The sequence below is a fragment of the Gracilinanus agilis genome, chromosome 1 (assembly GCF_016433145.1).
Source record: "Gracilinanus agilis isolate LMUSP501 chromosome 1, AgileGrace, whole genome shotgun sequence".
Lineage (NCBI taxonomy): Eukaryota > Metazoa > Chordata > Mammalia > Didelphimorphia > Didelphidae > Gracilinanus > Gracilinanus agilis.
In genome coordinates this window covers 218,026,762-218,047,309 of record NC_058130.1, presented here as the reverse complement: position 1 = coordinate 218,047,309, position 20,548 = coordinate 218,026,762, and the positions used below count along the sequence as shown (strand labels likewise).

At 35.1% G+C, this 20,548-nt stretch overlaps 1 protein-coding gene across 1 annotated transcript in view; it reads left to right on the top strand.

The window, feature by feature from the left end:
• Positions 1–20,548, top strand: part of LOC123234219 (transformation/transcription domain associated protein) — a 175,911-nt gene that overhangs the window by 4,912 nt on the left and 150,451 nt on the right. The window contains exons 4-12 of the mRNA XM_044660153.1: positions 5,296–5,406; positions 9,015–9,119; positions 9,775–9,858; positions 10,193–10,249; positions 10,799–10,924; positions 11,696–11,773; positions 13,093–13,181; positions 13,802–13,898; positions 15,281–15,419. Of these exons, the coding sequence (XP_044516088.1) occupies positions 5,296–5,406; positions 9,015–9,119; positions 9,775–9,858; positions 10,193–10,249; positions 10,799–10,924; positions 11,696–11,773; positions 13,093–13,181; positions 13,802–13,898; positions 15,281–15,419 (886 nt within the window). The remainder of the gene's footprint in view (positions 1–5,295; positions 5,407–9,014; positions 9,120–9,774; positions 9,859–10,192; positions 10,250–10,798; positions 10,925–11,695; positions 11,774–13,092; positions 13,182–13,801; positions 13,899–15,280; positions 15,420–20,548) is intronic.

Below are 20,548 nucleotides of genomic sequence, written 5' to 3'. Positions count from 1 at the left end.
GTCCTCCTCTTCATCTGGTTTTTTTTCTCTTGCACTTAGACTTTTAACTTAATCATTCAACTGAAGATTTCCTCTAAAAAGTTACTAGTAATCCCTTAACCATTAAGTTATTCAATAAGCAGTCCCAATGACCTTTCCTTAGTTGTCATTCTCTCTGATCTTTGTGCAGCTTTTGAGAGCGCTGAACACTTTTTTTCCTCCTATGACTTCTGGGATACTGTTATTTTTTGATTTTCTTTATGTGTCTAACTTTTCTTTCTTTTTCTCCTTTTGTAAGATTAAAATTAAGGGATTGACTAAATATTTAAGAATTCTAAGATAGGACTGTGGTTGCCGATTTAAAAATATTATAGCTCAAGTCAAATTGACTTTCAGTAGCTTTATTTACAAAGAGGTGGAAAGAGTGAAAGTAGAGAAATGTGAAAGAGGGTAGAGTAAGAAGTCTAGCCTATCACCCTAAATGTTGGTCTGGTCCCCGGCTCAACCCAAGCAGGGCTCATTAACCCTTCAGCCAGAGGACTCAGTGGTGAATTAAACTAGGGTTCAATACACATGGCCTCCTCCAAGAAGGGGAGGCCTCTCCAGAATTAATTTCTCCAGAAGCTAGGAAAGGAGGGCCAGCTTCTCACTCACCCAAGCCAAAGCTCCAAAGGAGAAGATCCAGGAGCAATCTTGCCAGAAGCAGTCCAAGATCCTTCAAGCTGAAAATTCAGGCCAAAGACCCCTTGGACAGGAAGTTCAGGACTTTTATAGTCCTTTTTCCACATCACTTCCTGTCCCTTCCTCCACTTTATGGGGACCAACTGCAGTCCATCGATTTGCTTAGCACTGCTCAGGGGGTGGTCAGTTGCTTTTGGAGTTGACATCCACTTTAGCAAGTGGCTTGCAGACCTCCCCTACTTAGTGTTAATTGGGGGTATTTTCAGTTTTTGTTGATTAATTTAAAAATTGTCAAGGGGAGAGTTAATCCTATCTTTACACTTTGGTGGATCCTTATTCTTTGTGTCTTGGTCCCTATTCTTTATCCAGTTTGAGGGATCTGTCAGAGCCCAAAGCTTTATATGAATAGTCCTTGTACTAAAAATAAGGTCTAGTTAATTCAGGTAGAAGTATTTGGGAAGATAAAAACAAAAATCACTGGAATAAACTTAAAAAGCAGTATTGATGGAAGTTCTTTGGACTAGAGAATTCCCTCTCCAACCTAAAAATTGTTTTATTTTCTTCCTCCCCAGAGGGCCCTCAGTTAGGCCCGAGGTCAATTCATATGGGGACAGAATTAGTTGATATTAATTCAGGTTCGTGTACCACAAATTTTTACTTTCAACAGTTCTGGCTGATATTATGGGAATATGGGGTCTTAACTTAAAACTTCTGCAGTTCTACCAATCTTATGTCCCCTAAAATACTCTTAATCATTGTGAAGGAATCTCTCCATGGTTCTGTGCTGCCTGCACCTCTTGTCTCTCCATTATCTTCCTTGGTGATCTCATTAGCTCTTCTGGTTCAATTATTTTCTTTGTGCAGATCTCCAAACATATTTATTTGGCTTTCTTTATTCTCTTGAACATGAGTACTAACTGCATTCTGAAATCTCTTGATTATTTCCCAGGCATATCAAATTCACCTTGTCCATAATTACTGATTTCTACCTAAACCTAATCTTCCACCAAACTTTGCAATTTTTGTTGATAATATCCCTAGTCCTTCCAGTTACTCAGTTTCATAACCTTGTAGTCATCTTTGATTCTTTTTTCTCTCAATTCTAATATCTAATCATTTACCAGATCTCCTTTACTCTTCCTCCAAATAAGTTTTCCACCTTAACCTTTCTTTTTAATCACATGGCAGCTACCCTAGTTCAGACCCTTCTCTGTCACCTGGATTATTGCAAAACTCCTCAGTAGTCTCACTGACTTCAGTTTCTCTACTCTTCAATCCTTCCATATAGGTGTATCAAATGGCTATTCCTAAAATACAGATCTGATTATGTAACAACCTTCTTCCTACCCCACAAGAGAAATCTTCAATTACTTCTTGTCACTTTTAGGATAAAATGCAAATAAACTCCGTTAGAGCCCTTCAAAATATAGGTTTTACTTGCTTTTCCATGTCTTCTTCATATTGCTTCATTATATACACTGTACTTCCCAGTCACATTGATTTGTTAGCTGTTTCCTGAACCTGACATTCTATCTCTAGTTTTCATTGAGTCATCTCCAAAGTCCACCCTACTCCCTTGTGGTGAAATCCCTAGCTTCCCTTACAGCCCAGCTCAGATGTCCTCTCCTACACAAGGTCCTAATAACTGGTCTTCTTAATTAATACTGCTCTCCTTCTTGGAATTATTTAATATTATTTTTTAATTGTACATAATCCTCCAGCAGAACATAAGCTCCGTGAGGGCAGTGCTTAGTATAGTACATAAGTAACAAACAATATTTGTTGAATTTTCAAATTTGTGGCAGAATGAAAGTGTCAAATTGGCAAACATTTGTTATAGAATGCCTGGAGCTTTGCAAAGTAATGCTGTTGAATTATCCAAAACCCATAATAATGGGTTTTTTAAGCAAGGCTCACAAAAGTAATTCTTATAAAGAACCAAGAAATTAGAATAGTGGGTTTATATATTAGATCAGAGGATCTGTAATCTTAACAAGGTAGCTATACCTTCAGTGGTACCTTGTGATTTCTATACTTTTTCATCTTTTGTGTTTGTCCATGTTCTCCCTTAAATTTCTTGTAGGTCTTTAATATTATGTGAAGTTTCAACCATAAGTAGCACTCAGGTATTTGTCTTCCTATTATCTTTGCTCTTACTCCCTGACTCACTCATTCCCTCTTCATCAGACACACAGTTTCAGAAAATGTAAATGGGTGCTTTATATGGTAAAAATCTCTACTCCCTCAAGTCCTAGTAGTTAGAAAAAATATCATATCATCATAAATTTAAAACAGGAAGAAACCCTTAGATGTCACCTCCTTACACCATGAGGAAATTGAGTCTCTAGTGAATTGATTTGCCCTAGGGTCACATAAGGGCATAAGTGGCAGAGATGATAAAGACTAATACTGGGAATTCAAAAAATCATTTCCTTGTCTATTTAAACATATTTAAATTTTGGAGCATTTAATAGTTTAGGACAAAAGAGACTTTCCAGTTTTAAATTGCATGGGTGATTTCCACGGATCAAAATGATGAATTAAAATTTTGGTGGAATAACATGAAGTAATCCTGTCCTTGAATATGCTACAAGTTGAGTATACAACTAGAACTTATTATTTAAGAAAAAAAAATTTTATTGCTATCTGCTTTTACATTTCCTGATTCTTCTGGTATTTCCTTTTTCTTCTTTCATTCTTAAGGAACCATCTCGTATAACAAGGACTAAAAAAAAAAAATCAGTAAAACTTATTGGTACATTGAAAAAAATCTGAAAATACATGCATTGCTCCACACCTGTGGATCTTCCACTCCTGCAAAGGAGGATGGGGAGTTGTCTAGTGGTGTCATTTTTAAACAATAAGTTTTTGTTTATCTTTTTTAATTCATCTAGATTTCCTAATATATCTTCTTTTTCCCCATTACCTATCTATCCCTATTAAAAAAAAAACAAATTAAAAAATAAATCCCTCCCCCTAAAAAATTGATGACCATGTTAAAATTATGTTTTCCATACTTCAGTCTTCTATAAAGATGTATGTGGAGGAAGTGTCTTTTTAATTCTCTTCTTTGGGTCAATTTTGGTCTTTATATATTTTGGCAGCATTTGTTTTCATTTGCTTTGTTATTCTTTCCATTTACATTGTTTATGGGTTTGTTTTTTTTCTTATTTGGTTTACTTTGTACCAATTTTTTTTAAAGTTTTCTCATGCTTCTTTGTATTTTTCATAGTCATCATTTGCTAAATGCACAGTAATATTTAATTTTATTCATGTACCTACAACATGTTTATCCATTTTCCAGTTGATGGACATTAATACTGTTTTTAGCTATTCGTTCTTGAAAAATGTTGCTATAAATATTTTGGTGTAAGTGGAACCTTTCCTTTTGTCATTGACCTCCTTGGAATACCTACATACCCAGCAGTAGAATCTGAATTAAAGGATACGGACATTTTAATCACTTTCTTGGCAGAATTCCAAATTGCTTTATAGAACCATTGTACCAATAAGTGATGAAAAAGTACAATAATGTATTATTAATGTGAATGAGTTAGTCTCCGCTATTAGTTTTTTTTTTTTTGTAATGGTTATTGTTTTAAAATTCGATATGGGGGTATGGTGTTATAAAGAGAACCTATCAAAATAATTTTTGGATTTTTGAAGCTTAGGCTATCTCCTGAGTATTCAACCAGCATCTCATACTCAAAATATCTAAAATTGAACTCATTCTCTTCTTTCCCCAACTCTAAACTTGCATATTCCTTCCAACTTCTGTTTTTTTTTGTTTTGTTTTTATGACATTATTGCTCTTCAGGTCACTGAAGCACTAAAATTAGACTCTTTGTCCCCTTCTGTTTCTCTCATCTCCCATATCTAAATAGGGGATAAATTCTGATAATCCTACCTATATGTGGCACAACAGCTTCTTTCTCCTCTTCAGCTCTCAAAGTACCATCATCCTAGTTCAAGCCCTTATCCCTTCTTGTAGAGATTGTTGTAATGGTTAGATGAAAGCCTCTTTTTTTTTTTTTAAGTAATTTTCCTACTTTCAGGCTCTACAACCCATTATTCACATAGATTATAATACTTAGATTAATTTAAAGCATTCTCCTGCTTCATAGCCTTTTGTGGCTTCCTATTACCTAAAGCATAACATACAGACTCCTTAGGCAGACTTTCAAAACTCTCCATAATCTTGTTTTAACCTATCTTTCCAGTGTTACTAGGGTCTTATTTCCAACCTTATTGCTCTCTCCCTCAGATATTCCTACAATACTGTTCTCTAGTCATTTACTTCTGTCATATTATGCCTTGTATTATACTTATTTGTCCGTATGGCTTAACCTCTTTCCTCCCATTCTGTTACCCCCCCACACTCCAAACCTCCCCATGTAAGGTGCTTTGAGTACAGGGAGTGTCATTTTTCATGTTTGCACCCTACAGTGCCTAGTACATGCCTTCCATACTGTAATTTGATAAATGCTATCCAAAGCGTTTCAAACATATTGGATGTTTGTAGTTATTTGGGAAAAGAGTTTCTCAGCAGCCTCAGCACATAAATTATTTAAAAAAAAATTTAAAATGAAAATAATATTAACAATGTCTTTTCTTGGTTTGTTTTTGTGTAAATAGAATGTAACATCATCCCCTCAGTATTCTACATTCCTAGAGCATATTATCCCTCGATTTCTTACATTTCTACAAGATGGAGAAGTTCAGTTTCTGCAAGAGAAACCAGCACAGGTAATCTCTTTAAAATATCATTTATCCTGTCAAAAAAAAAGAAAGAGATACAGTGTTCTAGTAGTGCCTCATTTCTAAAAGGATTATACATAAACTAGAAAGTTCATGGTATAGATTAAGAATCAGTGAGGATTTTTGTATTGAGGATAACCTTGTCAAAAATTATTGTTTAGGGAGCAGCTGAGTGACTCAGTGGGTTGAGAGCCAGGCCTAGAGACTAGGAGGTCTTGAATTCAAATCTGGCCTCAGACACTTTCCAGCAAGTCACTTAATCCTCATTGTCTAGCCCTTACTGCTCTTCTGCCTTGGAACCAATATACAGTATTGATTCTAAGACAGAAGGTAAGGATTTAAAAAAAAAAAAAGAATTACTTAGTTGATAAAATTTCTTGTTAAAAATTGTTTAGGTGCTCCAGTAAATGCATGTCTTTTTTTTTTTCTCCTTCCTCTCCTTTACCATCTTTTTCTTTTAAACTTAAGTTATTTAGCCACTAAATTATTTTGGTGATTTTATCTGGACTATCATAATACTCATTTAACTAGTTGTCTGTGCTTTAATCTCCAGATTGCCTAGGCTTTTCTAGCAAATTAATCTTTGTGCACAATTCTGATCAAATAATTGCCCTATTATATAACTTCCTTGGCTTCCCTTTGCCTACTTGAATAAAATTTTAACTCCTTAACTTGACATTCAAGGTTTTCCAGAGTTTGGCTCCATTTTATCTTCCAGGCATATTTCACACTCTTCTTTATTTCAACTAAATTTGACCGTTGTCCAGTCCCCCAGACACATTTTATTCTTTCCTACCTCCACAGCTTTGCTCATGCTGTTCCCTGTGTCAGGAATGTTCTACTGCTTGCTAGACTCTCAAATATTCACTTACCAAAATCCTACCATTCTCTAGCTTGAATTAAACTTTTGGAAGCCTTTACTGATTAAATTTACCCCTTCTTGCCCCATGAAACAGGAAGAAGTAATCCCTCCCTTTTAGTTACTAACACTGGCCCAACACAGTGTTTTGAATGTAGTAGATACTCAATCATTGTTCCTTCAATGAGTTAGTAAATGATTGTTCATTGGTTAAAGTACACCTAGGTTATTTCAAGTGTTAGTCATCACATTGTAGAAATGTTATTTAGTGAAATAGTTTGAGTAAGGTTTTTATTGTGTTCTGGATGAAAGCACTTGACTTTTAAATTTTTGGATACCGAAAATAAATGTTTATCTAAGATGGCTTTTAAAAGTATGAAATTTGCAGTTCCTGATATATCTCATAGTTGGATTCATTCTTATCTTTATGATATTAATATGATTTCTAGTGATTCTGATTAGTTATCTGAGGGAATGAGGGACAAGAAGAAACAGTGCATAGGATGGCAAATATAGATATCACCTCCACTCCCTTCCTGTTCAGTTATTCTAAATTGAGAATCACAAACTCTGTAATAATTAAAAATAATAGAGAGTGAGAGTAAAAGGAGAAGTAATATTTTAATTAGGGCCGTCTTGGTAAAATAAAGAAATAACCACACGCCTGGCTAAGATCTATTTCAAAAACGCCACCATCAGCCATTTACCTTCTCCTATGTACCGAAGAGGAAGTTCCAAGCCTGACCACCCAATTTAAGCCATGCTCCACCTTGGTACACATCATCACATCAGAAACCGGAAACCCATTGAATCATGGAAAATGTAGTTTCAAAGTCCCCCAAATGTCCACAGGAAGTCTGTCACACATCTTAAGTATTCCAAGGCTCAAATGAGCCTCAAATACCTCTCAGTGGAACCCCGAAAATTCCAAATAACACATTTCCCCCCTGAGATCCTGCGAAAAAGACTGGTCTTTTTCGGTGGGTCTTACAAACATAGTCAACTTCTAAATTATAGGAATTTGGGGATAAAAGAAAAGAGGATAAAAAAATTATCCGTATTGACAAAAAGCCAATTTGGGACAGTCCCCTATTGGCATAAAAGTGTACATTCAAAAACAAATGCATTCAACTCATTCAGCTCCCCATAGTTCAGTCAACTGCACCCCAAAGTTCAATTTGGATCTTCATGATCCAGTGAAGACTCTTCAGGCATCTTCATGGTGTCTTCACCAAACAGGTTTGTTGTCTGGATTCTGGGGAGATGGCAAATTTCTTATCCTGAAATTACTCTCAAAAGAATTTAAACTTTACATTATAGATTATAAACATACATTTCCTTCTGAGAATTATATATTACCCCCCTGAAATTACTCCTAAAAGAGTTAAAATGTATATATTTTTTGCATTATAGATTATAATACAGACATCATGATTTTAAAACTTGCACCCCCCTGAGGTAAATTCCAAATAACACATTTCTCCCCTGAAGAGGATACCTCAGGTTAGCCAAGGATACATGGCCGAGTCACGGGGTTGTATGAAATCAATTGGAAAAAGAAAAAAAAAGAATAAAAGTCAAATAAAGGAGAAAAAATTAACTTGTAAATGAAATGTAAAATGTGCAAAAAATGTAAGGAAAAAATAAACTTATTACAGGTCCTTGAATCAAGGCCCAATTAAAGTGATTTAAGCAGTGTGCAATTACCCATTTAGGGGCCAGAATTACAGAAAGTTGCCATTCTATCTATATATATGAGAAATAACAGGACTAAATATGTGAGCAAGGGAAATGTCTTTCCCTGGTCTGATTTGTCAAACCTGACTTGTAGAGAGGTTTCTAAATTAGGAAAACAACTGACCCCAGAAAGTGCAAATTTGCTGTACTGTGGCCTGAATTTACTTTGCTTTTCCACTTTTGCTGTGGTTAAGGGATCAGAAATGAACCCGAGGCCCAATCCTGTCCTGGGAGTTATGTTTTGGCTTTGTGGCTCAGATGGGGTCAAAATTCAAAATCCAATCAATTAGCTAGACTCATTGTCCTAGAATGTCAGAATGATTTATTGATTTAGAAATTGAAGACCATGATAGGGAACTGTTGTCGTTATGGGCACCCAGTAGGATTTGAGACTAAAACTGAAGTTCTCTAACTCCTGGTGTCATATCACTGTATCATGCTGTTCCCACATTCTGATCTTTTTGAACTTCTGATAGGTTGTGAAATTTGACAGTGAAAAACAAAGGTGATGAAGAGAGATTATAGCCTTATTAACTTATCTCTAGAGATTGAAAATACTTAAAAATTGTGATTTTTTTTTTAGTTCGTGTCTTTAGACTATGTAGAAAATAACTCTTTGGGGCAGCTAAGTGACATAGTGGATAGAGTGCCAGTGTTGGAGTCAGGAGGACCTGCGTTCAAATCTGGCCTCAGACACTTCTTAGCTGTGTGACCTTGAGCAAGTTGCTTGACCCCAATTACCTACCTCTTGCTACTCTTCTGTCTTAGAATTAATACTAAGATAAAAGGTAAGAGTTTAAAAAAAGAACTGTCAATCCTGCTTTAAAACAAATCCATCTTAAAATAATAAGGATGACAAGTTTAAATGTATAGACTTTGCCAGACTGCACTGGCTCTTCCATAGTGGCTGGGTTCCCCAGAGGAATGAGAAGTTTCACTCCCAATTCTTACAAAAAATTGTTTTTTAAAACTCTCTTTTAATTTTCTTCTTTCCCTTTAGCAATTGCGGAAACTTGTTCTTGAAATAATTCATAGAATACCAACAAATGAACATCTTCGTCCTCATACCAAAAATGTTTTGTCTGTGATGTTTCGATTTCTGGAGGTAACTGTAAAAAAGAATTCCAATTGCTCAATCATGTTTAATAAAGACAACATTTTCTTCTCTTTAAAGAAAGGGGATGTTTGTGGCTTATATGGAAGGCTGAGATCTATATGGACTTTAAAAAAAGTTTAATTGAGAAAATATTGAGAAAGTAACTTTCAAAAACTTCTACAATCTTCTCAGTTTGTAGGAATGACATGACAGTTTTATTGGCTTAATTTGAAGAACTAATGGTTGAAAAACAGCATATGCTGTTTCCCCTTTGATTTTCATTTTTACCTGTCATTTAGGATAAAACCCATTTACAACCCTTTGCAGCAGTGTTGAATTGTTTCATATAACTTAAATTTAATTTTGAGAGGCTCTTTTCCAACAAACTTTAAAAGTGCTGGCTTATCTTATGTCCAGTCTCTGAATTGTTATATTTCAAAATGAACATATTCACTTTGCATATAGTCAATCTTTATTTGAATGAAGGTAACCAAACTAAAAAAAGCACTAAATTTTGCTCTGTCAATTAAAGTCATTTTTTTTGTTTTGTCAGATGTTTTTGGGAGGGAAAAAATCATTAGGAAATATTCTTTATAGCCTCTAAATTTGAAATGGAATAAAACTGATATGAAGTAAAATTTAGTTTAAAACCTTTTATTTTTAGACAGAAAATGAAGAAAATGTGCTTATTTGTTTAAGAATAATTATTGAGCTGCACAAACAGTTCCGTCCAACAATCACACAAGAAGTAAGTTTTTATTTTATGAACATTTGTGAGTTAGTTGCAATATGTTTTAATTTAGGAAGTTTTATATGTGTATTTTCTGCTAATTTGAGGGAAATATTTCCTCCTTTTAGGTGAAAATAATGTAAACATGGGATGGAGGTTAGAAAACTTTTGTGGGTTTTTTTTTGGCAGAGGACTTGTACATTGTGTGAAAAAATTTAATAAATGCTAATATAGTAGTTTTAAAAGTTAAATTTCTTAAACTTTACAGAGAAGCATATTTATTTTTAAGCACATTAAATGTATTTCAAAAAATGGTGAGAAATATATTAAAAACTTTTATGAATGTTTTTAGATTCATCACTTTTTGGACTTTGTGAAACAGATATACAAGGAGCTTCCTAAAGTAGTGGTATGTTCAGAATTCATGTTTTTACAAAAATAGCGGGGGGCAGTGCTGCATGGGATATCATAGTCCATAGTGCATCTATTTTTAATCTTTCACGTCAATAGTAAGTCCATTTCAATAAATATGTTGAAAAGTTTGGTTGATTCTAACTATAGAGTACTTCTTGAGGTGTAATAAAATGTGAAAGTTTACAGTATTCTTGGTATCTTATGCAGATAGTTGAAATTGTATTTCATTATTAACCAGAAAATATTCAGGAAAATCACGTGACTTTTGTATTGATATTTTGTATTTTGACCTCATTTCAGAACTTAGGCAGCCAGACAGCTGCTGTCTTTATTGGAGAGTATTTGAAAATAACTACATTTATTTCATAAACATTATTTATAATAGGCACTTAAAAATATGTAGATTTTATTGTTGCTTTCAGCAGTTGATTTTTCTTGCTTATGCATGCTCTTATTTGGGTTGAATTTCAGATAATATTTTATTGAGGAATGGTAATCTGTTTTGATTTAGAAAAGTTATAATTCATTTCTATTCTGTCTCTAGAATCGTTATTTTGAGAATCCCCAAGTGATCCCAGACAACACAGTTCCTTCTCCAGAAATGGTTGGTATGATCACAACCCTTGCTGTAAAAGTAAATCCTGAACGTGATGACAGTGAGACAAGAACAGTAAGTTTTTTCCCCCCTTTACTTTAGTTTTACTTGAAGAGTAAAAAACAGATTTCTGCATAGTCCTCTTCACCAGTCCAACCCAACTAAGTAGCCCTTGTTACTGGTACTTTTATTCACTTTAAAGTGAAAGCTGTTCTAAAAAGAAATAAAAAATGAATTATCTAATGGTAATAAATATATCTGACTCAATCTCTTAGAAAGCACAAAGGTGATCAAAAGACCTGAATTGTGTTCTTAACTTTGACTTAGGTATGTGACATTGGTTGCCTAGGTGTGTTAGCAGTACCATCCATAAAATTAAATTAATATAATCTATTCCTTACCTCATTGGAATAATTTAGCAGAATCTTTTAAAAGTTTTTGAGGATAAAGTTGGAAACTAAAAGAAGTACTTCGAAATTCTCTAAATAAAATTACTGTGTGAATTCAGATTTCTGGCTGGATTTATTATGTTGACAATTTTGGTGTTCTTTTTTTTTTTAATTAAGAAAATTTTAGATATTAAGACTTTATTAAGAATTTTTAGAGGAGATTGGAATCACGCTTTCTCAAGCTTTCTCTCTTTAAACTAAGTGGCTACATTCAAAATATCAATAAAATTTTAAAATACAAGATAATTGTTAGGTGCACTTTACATTTTAATAATAGTTCTCAAACCTTTCAACAAAAAGTAGTCAATAATTCTTTACTATTGGGTAGTATCGCATCAATTTGTAGTGTTTTTGCTTCAAAATAATAACATAATTCTAATTTTTTTTTGTCTTATAGCATTCTATAATTCCTAGAGGGTCTCTTTCCTTGAAAGTGTTGGCTGAATTGCCCATAATTGTTGTTTTAATGTATCAGGTATGTGATTTGCATATTGTGGCCTTATTTCAATAATTAGAATTTTGTCTAGGTAGTTCCTAGGAAAGCAATACTTAGTGATATTGAGCTGTCAAGTCTTAGAGCAGGAAAGTACTTTTGATAATATCTAAACTTTTTGGCAAAGCAGATTGATTTTAGATCTAGGAGACATCCAAAATCCAAGGGAAAAATGGAAAGGGAGGTAGGTGGGAGGAGGAGGTGGAGGAAGAGTATTATGCATGTATGAATGGGGAACTCAGTGAGAGATTTTTTCTTTTTCTTTTTTTTTTTTGTTTTATTCTTGAAAATTATTTTATTTTATTTTTTTAGAATATTTTTTCATGGTTACGTGATCCGTCTTCTCTCCCCTCTTCTCTCTCCCCTCCCCGCTCCCAGAGCAATTCCACTGGTTTATACATATCTTATTACTCAAAACCTAATTCCATATTATTCATATTTTTTATAGAGTAATGTTTTAAAACCACAACCCCAAATCATAAACCCATATAATCAAGTGATACAACATATGTTTTTCTTCTGAGTTTCTACTCCCCTAGTCCTTTTTCTAGATGTGGATAGCATTCTTTCTCGTAAGTTAATGGGAGATTTCTCAAAGGTAAGGGGTAGAGCCTTGGGAGAGAAGGGGAGGAGAAGAGGGAATCAAACTCAGGATGTAACATAAATTATTCTCACTTTGAACATACAGAAGGGACTATAAAGAAGCATTTTGAAGGATACTCTGGAAAGGCTCAAGTTGCTGAGCAGATCTGCTAAGGATACTTCCTTATCCTCAAAAAGGACATGCCAGAAATGTTGATGGCCAATTATCCTCCTTTACGTGATGAGATTTTACTAAAAATGAAACAATAAATAGGTACTTTGAAACAATAAGGAACAATGGTGACCTATAATTTGTGTTAAAGTAAATCTTTAGTAGATTAAAACTCAGCAGATGAAGGCTCGGGCCATGAATGTAGTCTTCTAGTGAACTAAGTACAAAAGTTATTTCACAAGTGGACAGAATAATGGGCAGAGAAGCTGCACCCAGCTGAGTCAGGGCTATATCCTTGCTGAACATATTTTTGTCCTTTTCACTTAGCTTTTGTGAACTTTTAGATAGTCTGTGAATGTATCATTTCATTCCATTTCAGAACCTGAATTAGACTTAATCTTACACAGTACCATTTGTTAATTTTTAAAATGGTGTGATTTCTGAGGTCTTCTAATTTGGAGATTGTGTAATTATACAATATGAAGTTTAAAAGACTTATTAGAAAATGAAAAACTTGAATGTCTAATATTTGTTGTTTTGTTTTTAGCTCTACAAGCTGAATATTCATAATGTTGTGGCTGAGTTTGTGCCATTGATAATGAATACTATTATAATTCAGGTATCTGCCCAAGCCAGGTGAGATTTGTTTAGGATAATGAAACAATTTGAGTTTGTATTCATAACTAAGAATATTATACTCTTCCATTTTGATATTAAATAATAATATGGACACTCAAAACTTGAAACAAATCTGTAAAGAAATTTGGTAAACATATACATTTTAAAATCTTTTTAACCTATTTTTCCTGTAGTGATGATTAATTCAGAAACTCTAGAAAGAACATGTTTAGTATATTATAGCCTGAGGTCTTCCGTGAACTTAAAATTTTGTAAATGAAGCTCAATGACAAAGCTTAATTACCCTTGATAATAGTAGCCAAAAGATTAAATCATTCTCCCTTTGAATATCCGTCACCTCTAAAGGTTAGTCTCCATCTACTTTGTTGATTGTACTGGTTTGGGTATTATTTTCTTTTGTAGGAATTTAGGATTAAACCTTGGCTACTTTACTATTCTCTAAAATGGAAGTATAATGTAGTGTATAAGTTTAAGTTGCTTGTGCTTTATTTGTATTTCTTTGTGAAAATTATACATGTTTATGGGCATAATAACCTTCAATCTCTTTTTAATTGATTCTGAATTCACTTAACGAAGTTAAAGTATGAAACAATAAATGCAATTTGATTCTATTCCAGGCAACATAAACTATACAATAAGGAATTGTATGCTGATTTCATTGCTGCTCAGATTAAAACTTTGTCATTTTTAGCTTACATTATAAGAATTTACCAGGTAAGTTTAAATATTTTAGTTGTAAATATTTTGGAACTGGGATGAAGGAAAAGGAGGAGTAGGATTATTTGCAGGTTGTAAGTATTTAGAACTACTTAGGAATTGTATCAGAAAGATGTGTGGGAGAGTTATGTAACTGGTAAAAATCTTTTGTATAAATGTTTTAGGGGAAATTTTGTATTGTAAAATGAAAAGTGTGGTAAATAAATCCTGATTGATGCTCATGTTAGATTTTAAAGTAATTTCTCCTGTATACTCTGTCTTATTTGAAAGACTAATTATTTATGTAATCTATTTTAATTCATAGCGATTTAAGGGGAAAAGAGAAAATTGAGTTCCGTTATTTCCCATTTGGGGCAGCTGGGTGGCTCAGTGGATTGAGAGCCAGGCCTAGAGACTGGAGGTCCTAGGTTCAAGTCTGGCCTCGGACACTTCCAGCTGTGTGACCTTGGGCAAGTCACTTGACCCCTATCGCCCACCCTTACCACTCCTGGGCTAAGGACGGTCCCTAGCCCGGATGAAAAAGGAGGAGGGTTGGGCGTGGGGCTAGCAACCCCACCCTGTAAAAACTAATCTGCTAAAGAAACTGCAACCTAAAGTAGGGGGGCAGCTGGGCTAGCTCAGTGGATTGAGAGCCAGGCCTAGAGACGAAAGGTCCTAGGTTCAAATCCGGGCTCAGACACTTCCCAGCTCGGTGACCCTGAGCGACCCATTGCCTACTGGTTGTGGCCCTATGCTCCTAGAATGGAGTCCCAGGATAAAGAAATATATTTCCCATTATTATTCAAATAGACAATTCTTTCCCATACAAAATCAAAAACCCAAAATAAATTTCTTATGGAATGATTCTGATTAGCCAACACAGTCCCTAAAAACTTCAGTTTTCATTCAAGTTTTGTAGAATCTTTTAAAAATTAAATGGGAAATCATTGTTGTTCTAAATAATTGGGCATATATTTATAATTTGTTCACTTTAAAATGATTGAAATAAAATTTGTTAGCTTAAAAAAACTAGGAAATTAGACAAAATAGGTTATCGAGGACACTTCTAAATTCAATTTTCTTTTGATGATTTCACTATTTTCATGTTCAAATTGTTTTTGTCTTCACCTGGTAAAATTATTCTTTGCTTGAGCAAGGAGTGGTTGAAGCTCTAGGGTCCCTACTACCAAGATGGTTGCAGAAGTTCATGAGAACTTAACAAGCCATAGCTTCAGTTAATTTTTGGAGCAAGTAAACAGAATTAATATTTAACATGTCTAATATGATGTATGTATAGCTAGTCTGCTAGATTGATTTGAACTGTTTAAAAAGAGCATTTTACCTGTTATCTTTCTTTTAGATGTGTGACACATATTGTTCTGAATTCTTGGTTTTTTTAGGATTTAGTGGCAAAATATTCTCAGCAAATGGTAAAAGGAATGTTACAATTATTATCAAATTGTCCAGCAGAAACTGCACATCTTAGAAAGGAGCTTCTCATTGCTGCCAAACACATTCTTACTACAGATTTAAGGAGCCGTATGTACCTTTTCTTTTAGTACTCAGATTTCTGTTGATTACATGTGTCTATTTTAACAGTACTTAGTTATTTTGCAAATCTTTAGCTTGCTGGAGAAAACAGAAAACTTGTTTAAAATTTAGATATAGTAGTATTCAGACAAGTGCAGTTTCATTTTTTTTTAACTTTTTTTTCCCCTTAAAGCCTTTACCTTCTGTCTTAGAATCAATAGTGAGTACTGGCAGAAGAGAGTAAGGACTAGGTAATTGGGATTAAATGACTTGCACAGAGACACACAACCAGGAAGTGTCTGAGGTCAAATTTGAACCCAGGACTTCCTGTCTCCACCTTGCTACCCCTGTATCCATTGTTGATGCAAAAATCTGGTTGCCAGAAGAGACAGGGAGGTAATGTTGATTTTCCCGTAAGTGATTTTACTTAAGGATTATCCAGAAAGGCATTTCCATGGTTTGGGTTACTTCTTGTACAAAGTCATTTGGTCACTGTGGCCAGGTAATTCTAGTTGTAGAAATCAGTTACATTTTCCTTTTGTGACGAAAGTTTTACATGTTTTTCTTCTGCATTCTACTTATTGTGCCATGACTCTACTATCCTGCCACCAAAATGCTATCCCTAATCTTTCTTCTAATGTCATAACTGATACATGAATTTTGTAGAGCTTCTGAGTAGCTTTCAGTATTTCTTTATCTTTTTTCCTTATCATTTAGAGTTAAAAAACATTTTTTCATCTGAACATTTGTGCAAAGGAAAGTATAATGAAAAAGAATACTGGGTTAGTGGTCAAGAGACCTGGGTTCCATATCTCTTGCTGTCATTAACTCCCTTGAGCATGTTACTTGCTCTAATTTAACCTTAGTTTCCTCATTTACAAAATGAGGGGATGGTAACCTCTTGGGTGCTTTCCAATGCAAAAAGTCTATAATTACATATATAAATTAAAAAAAATTTTTTTGCCAATTACACGTAATAATAGTTTTCAAAATATAAATTAACTCCCTCCCTCCTTTCCCCTAACCCTGCAATAGTAAGCAGTTTAATCTAGGTTATACACATATGCTCATACTAAACATATTTCTATATTGGTCATTGTTGTGAGAGAATACTCTTATAAAAGCAAAATACCAAAATAAAAACCCAAATAAGATAAAGTGAAAAATAGTAAACTTTGATCGGCATTCAGACTCCAGTTCTTTGGAGGTGGATAGCATTCTTTGTCATGAGTCCTTCAGAATTATTTTGGATCAGCATACATAACTTCTAGGAAGTGTGCAGAACATTATGTTAAGTGATTGGGAAGAGATACAGCTTGCCTTGAAAAATGTAAATTCTAAAAGATAGGATAAAATCATGTATGTGTAACTATTATATATAACATGTAGGAAAAGTGCATTATAAATTGAGAATTAAAAAGAATTTTAGGAGCATCTAGGTAGCACAGTGGATGAGCATCAGGCCTGGAGTTGGGATGACCGGGGTTCAAATTTAACCTCAGATATTTCCTAGCTAGATGACCCTGGGAAAGTTTCTTTCTTTCTTTTTTAGTACAATTTTACTTAAATAATTAATTTAGAATATTTTTCCATGGTTACAAGATTCATGTTTTTTCCCTCCCCCCTCCCTGCCCCCCCTCCCATAGTTGACGTGCAGTTCTACTGGGTTTTACATGTGTCTTTGATTAAGACCTATTTCCATATTATTGATATTTGCGCTAGGGTAATCATTTAGAGTCAGTATCCCTAATCATATCCTCATCAACCCATATGATCAAGCAGTTGTTTTTCTTCTGTGTTTCTACTCCCAGAGTTCTTCCTCTGAATGTGGATAGTATCTTTCTCATAAGTCCCTCAGAGTTGTCCTGGATCATTGCATTGCTGCTAGTACAGAAGTCCATTACATTGGATTGTACCACAGTGTATTAGTCTGTGTGTATAATGTTCTCCTGCTTCTGTTCTTTTCACTCTGCAACAATTCCTGGAGGTCTTTCCAGTTCACATGGAATTCCTCCAGCTCATTATTCCTTTCAACACAATAGTATTCCACCACTAACAGATACCACAATTTGTTCAGCCATTCCCTAATCGAAGGGCATCCCCTCGTTTTCCAATTTTTTGCCACCACAAAGAGTGGCTATAAATAATTTTGTACAAGTCTTTTCCCCTAGCATCTCTTTCCTGGGAAAAATTTCTTAACTCTGATTGCCTAGTCCTTATTGCTCTTCTGCCTTAGGATGGATACTTAATATCAATTCTAAGACAGAAGGGTTAAAAAAATAAGAGCTTTGTTAGGTTAGAGGAGAGCAAAAGTGATTATTGGGGAAAATAGAGAAACTTTATGTATAAAATATGGTGTTTTGTTTCGGTTTTAAAAGATGACCAGGAATTCACTAGGTAAAGTGTGGCATCAGAAATAAATGAGCAAAGCCAAAGAACTATGAGGAAGTAGGGCTTGTTTGAAGAGACAGAGGTTAGTAGAAATAGCACTAATTCTAGAGACAGAGGTCTGAATTCAGATCCTCTTTATGAAGCTAATTATCTGTGTGACTTTAGGCAAGTTACTTAATCTACTACTTGGGCCTCATTCTTCTATCAAATGAAGAGAATGGACTACATGGCCTCTGATCTATGGGATCTTTTAATGATAGGATCAATAGGGATTGGTAACTAAATTACTATAAGAGGTGATACACAAAGTGTTGAACACAAAGGACTGGCTTTGGAAATGTAGAAGTAGTGATATCAGAAGAAGGAGTAAGCTGAAAGAGAAAGATAATGAGTTTATTGTTATAGAATTTATAGTTTCGAGAAAGTATTGGCATAATCCAGTATGGATAGATGTCCTGTAAGTGGTTGAAATGTAGTGTCATACCTTGTAAGGGGGATCATGGTTAGAGATACAGATTTGGGACGAATCTCCAAAGAGATCATAGTTAAAACTATGGGAGAGAATGAACTTGCCAATAGATCTCCAAAATACCATTCAAAACATTGTCACCTGACCTACCTTTTCTTACCAGATGACCTCACCTTACTTTTTTTTTTTTTTTTTTTTTTTAACCCTTACCTTCTGTCTTGGAGTCAATACTGTGTACTGGCTCCAAGGCGGAAGAGTGGTAAGGGTAGGCAGTGGGGGTCAAGTGACTTGCCCAGGGTCACACAGCTGGGAAGTGCCTGAGGCCAGATTTGAACCTAGGACCTCCCATCTCTAGGCCTGGCTCTCAATCCACTGAGCCACCCAGTTGCCCCCCTCACCTTACTTTTTTGAGAAAACCAAGGTCATCTGACATGGACTCTATAATCTTCTCAGCTTACCTGGAAAGCTTGACATTTTCTCCTGCCCCCTGCTCTGTTGATTCAGTTTTTGAGGAAGAGGGAGCCTTGAAAAATTTGGCCCATCTATCTGTGCCTTCCATTCCCATTCCCTTCTCCTGGGCACTTGCCCCATTGATCTTTGCCTATTTCCTGGCTTCTTTCCTCCCTCGTGCTCAGGCCTCCTCTTCATCCATAAAAAGCTTTTACTTGAACCTCACCATTCTCTGCAACCGGCATCCTAGATCATCTACCTCTTTCATTGTTGAACTTGTAGAAAGAATTTTTTTCTTGTCCCTACATTTGTTTACTCTACTTCCTAACTACTGAATTATTTCTCAGCCTTTTTTCAACCTGGTTTTCTGGCCCTTTAATCTTAATGAAATTTTTCTCAAAGCTCTATCATCTAGCAACATGATATGCAACATATGATTGAAAAAGAACTGAATTTGATCAAAGAATCTAGGTTCAGATCATAGTTCTGTCATTTAATATGTACATAACTTTGGACAAATCACTTTTTCTCTTAGGATCTCAGTTTTTTCATCTGAGGAGTATTTTTTGTCTTCTCATTGGTTGGGGCAGGGGTAGAAGAAGGGAGGGAATTTAGAATGGAAAATTGAAATAAAATTTAAAAAATTAAATGAGCAAGTAGATTAAATAAAGTTTGAGGTCTCTTGCAGCTCTAGATCTAGAATGCTATTTATCTGCGCTGTTGTGTGATCCCTGGTGGTTTCTAATCCCTAAAATAATTTTATTCCTTTTTTATTTGATTTTTTAAAAATGCAACTGTTGATAAAAATTCCTTTCTGCCCCATAAAACTTAACATTCTCTCTCTCTTTGAATATTGTGGCATTTTCTTTTCTGGTTCTCCTAACTATCTGGTGACTCCTCAGGTTTTTTTCTTAGATCATCATCAGTTCTTTTGCCTCCTAAATTTGAAGATTCCTTAAAGCCCTTTCTTCTCTCCACTGACCTCCACAAAGTTGGCCACAAAGTTAATTGCATTTGCTTTCATGGGTTTAGTTATCACCTCTATATAGATGACTCCTAATTCCTTCAATCCAGCTGAAATCCCTCTTAATTCTAGTCCTACATATCCAACTGTAAACTACATAATCTGTACCAGTGTACCAGGTACACTGAGGGAGTTGCTCTGTTCCCCCTCTTCCCAATGCCTGAGGACATTTTTTTTGCATGCCCTATCTCTCTGTCCAGCTGCCCAAAGCAAGCACTTTCTCTCTATAATCCCTGGGGCTCACAGACATCTTCAGTTAGCCCTCTGGGCACCTGAACTGGGAAAAGGGGTTCCCCAGGATCTATATCTTTATTGCCTGCTACCTTCCCAAATCTGTTATATCTCATGTCCTTCCTTCTTAGATCTACTTTTCCTAGCTTTCCCATCATTTTCTAAATTGTCCAGGTTTGTATTTCTGGAGTTTCCTTTGATTTTTTTCTGTCTTTCTTACTTCCCATATCTAATAGATTGCTAAATTTTGCTGATTCTGCCACCACATCTATCCCCTTCTTTCCACTCACACTGCTAACAACCTAGGTCCTTGTCACCTAGATCAGGGACGTGGCTGCCAAGGATACCAGTATGTACAATTAGACCAGTGGTTCCCAAATTTTTTGGCCTACCGTCCCCTTTCCAGAAAAAATATTACTTAGCGCACCCTGTCACATACTATCACCGCCCCCTTACAGTTATTCACCGCCCCCAGATGCACCTGTGACCATCACTGCTCCCTTGGATCGCTGAAGCACCCACCAGGGGGCGGTGGCACCCACTTTGAGAATCACTGAATTAGAGGAATACATT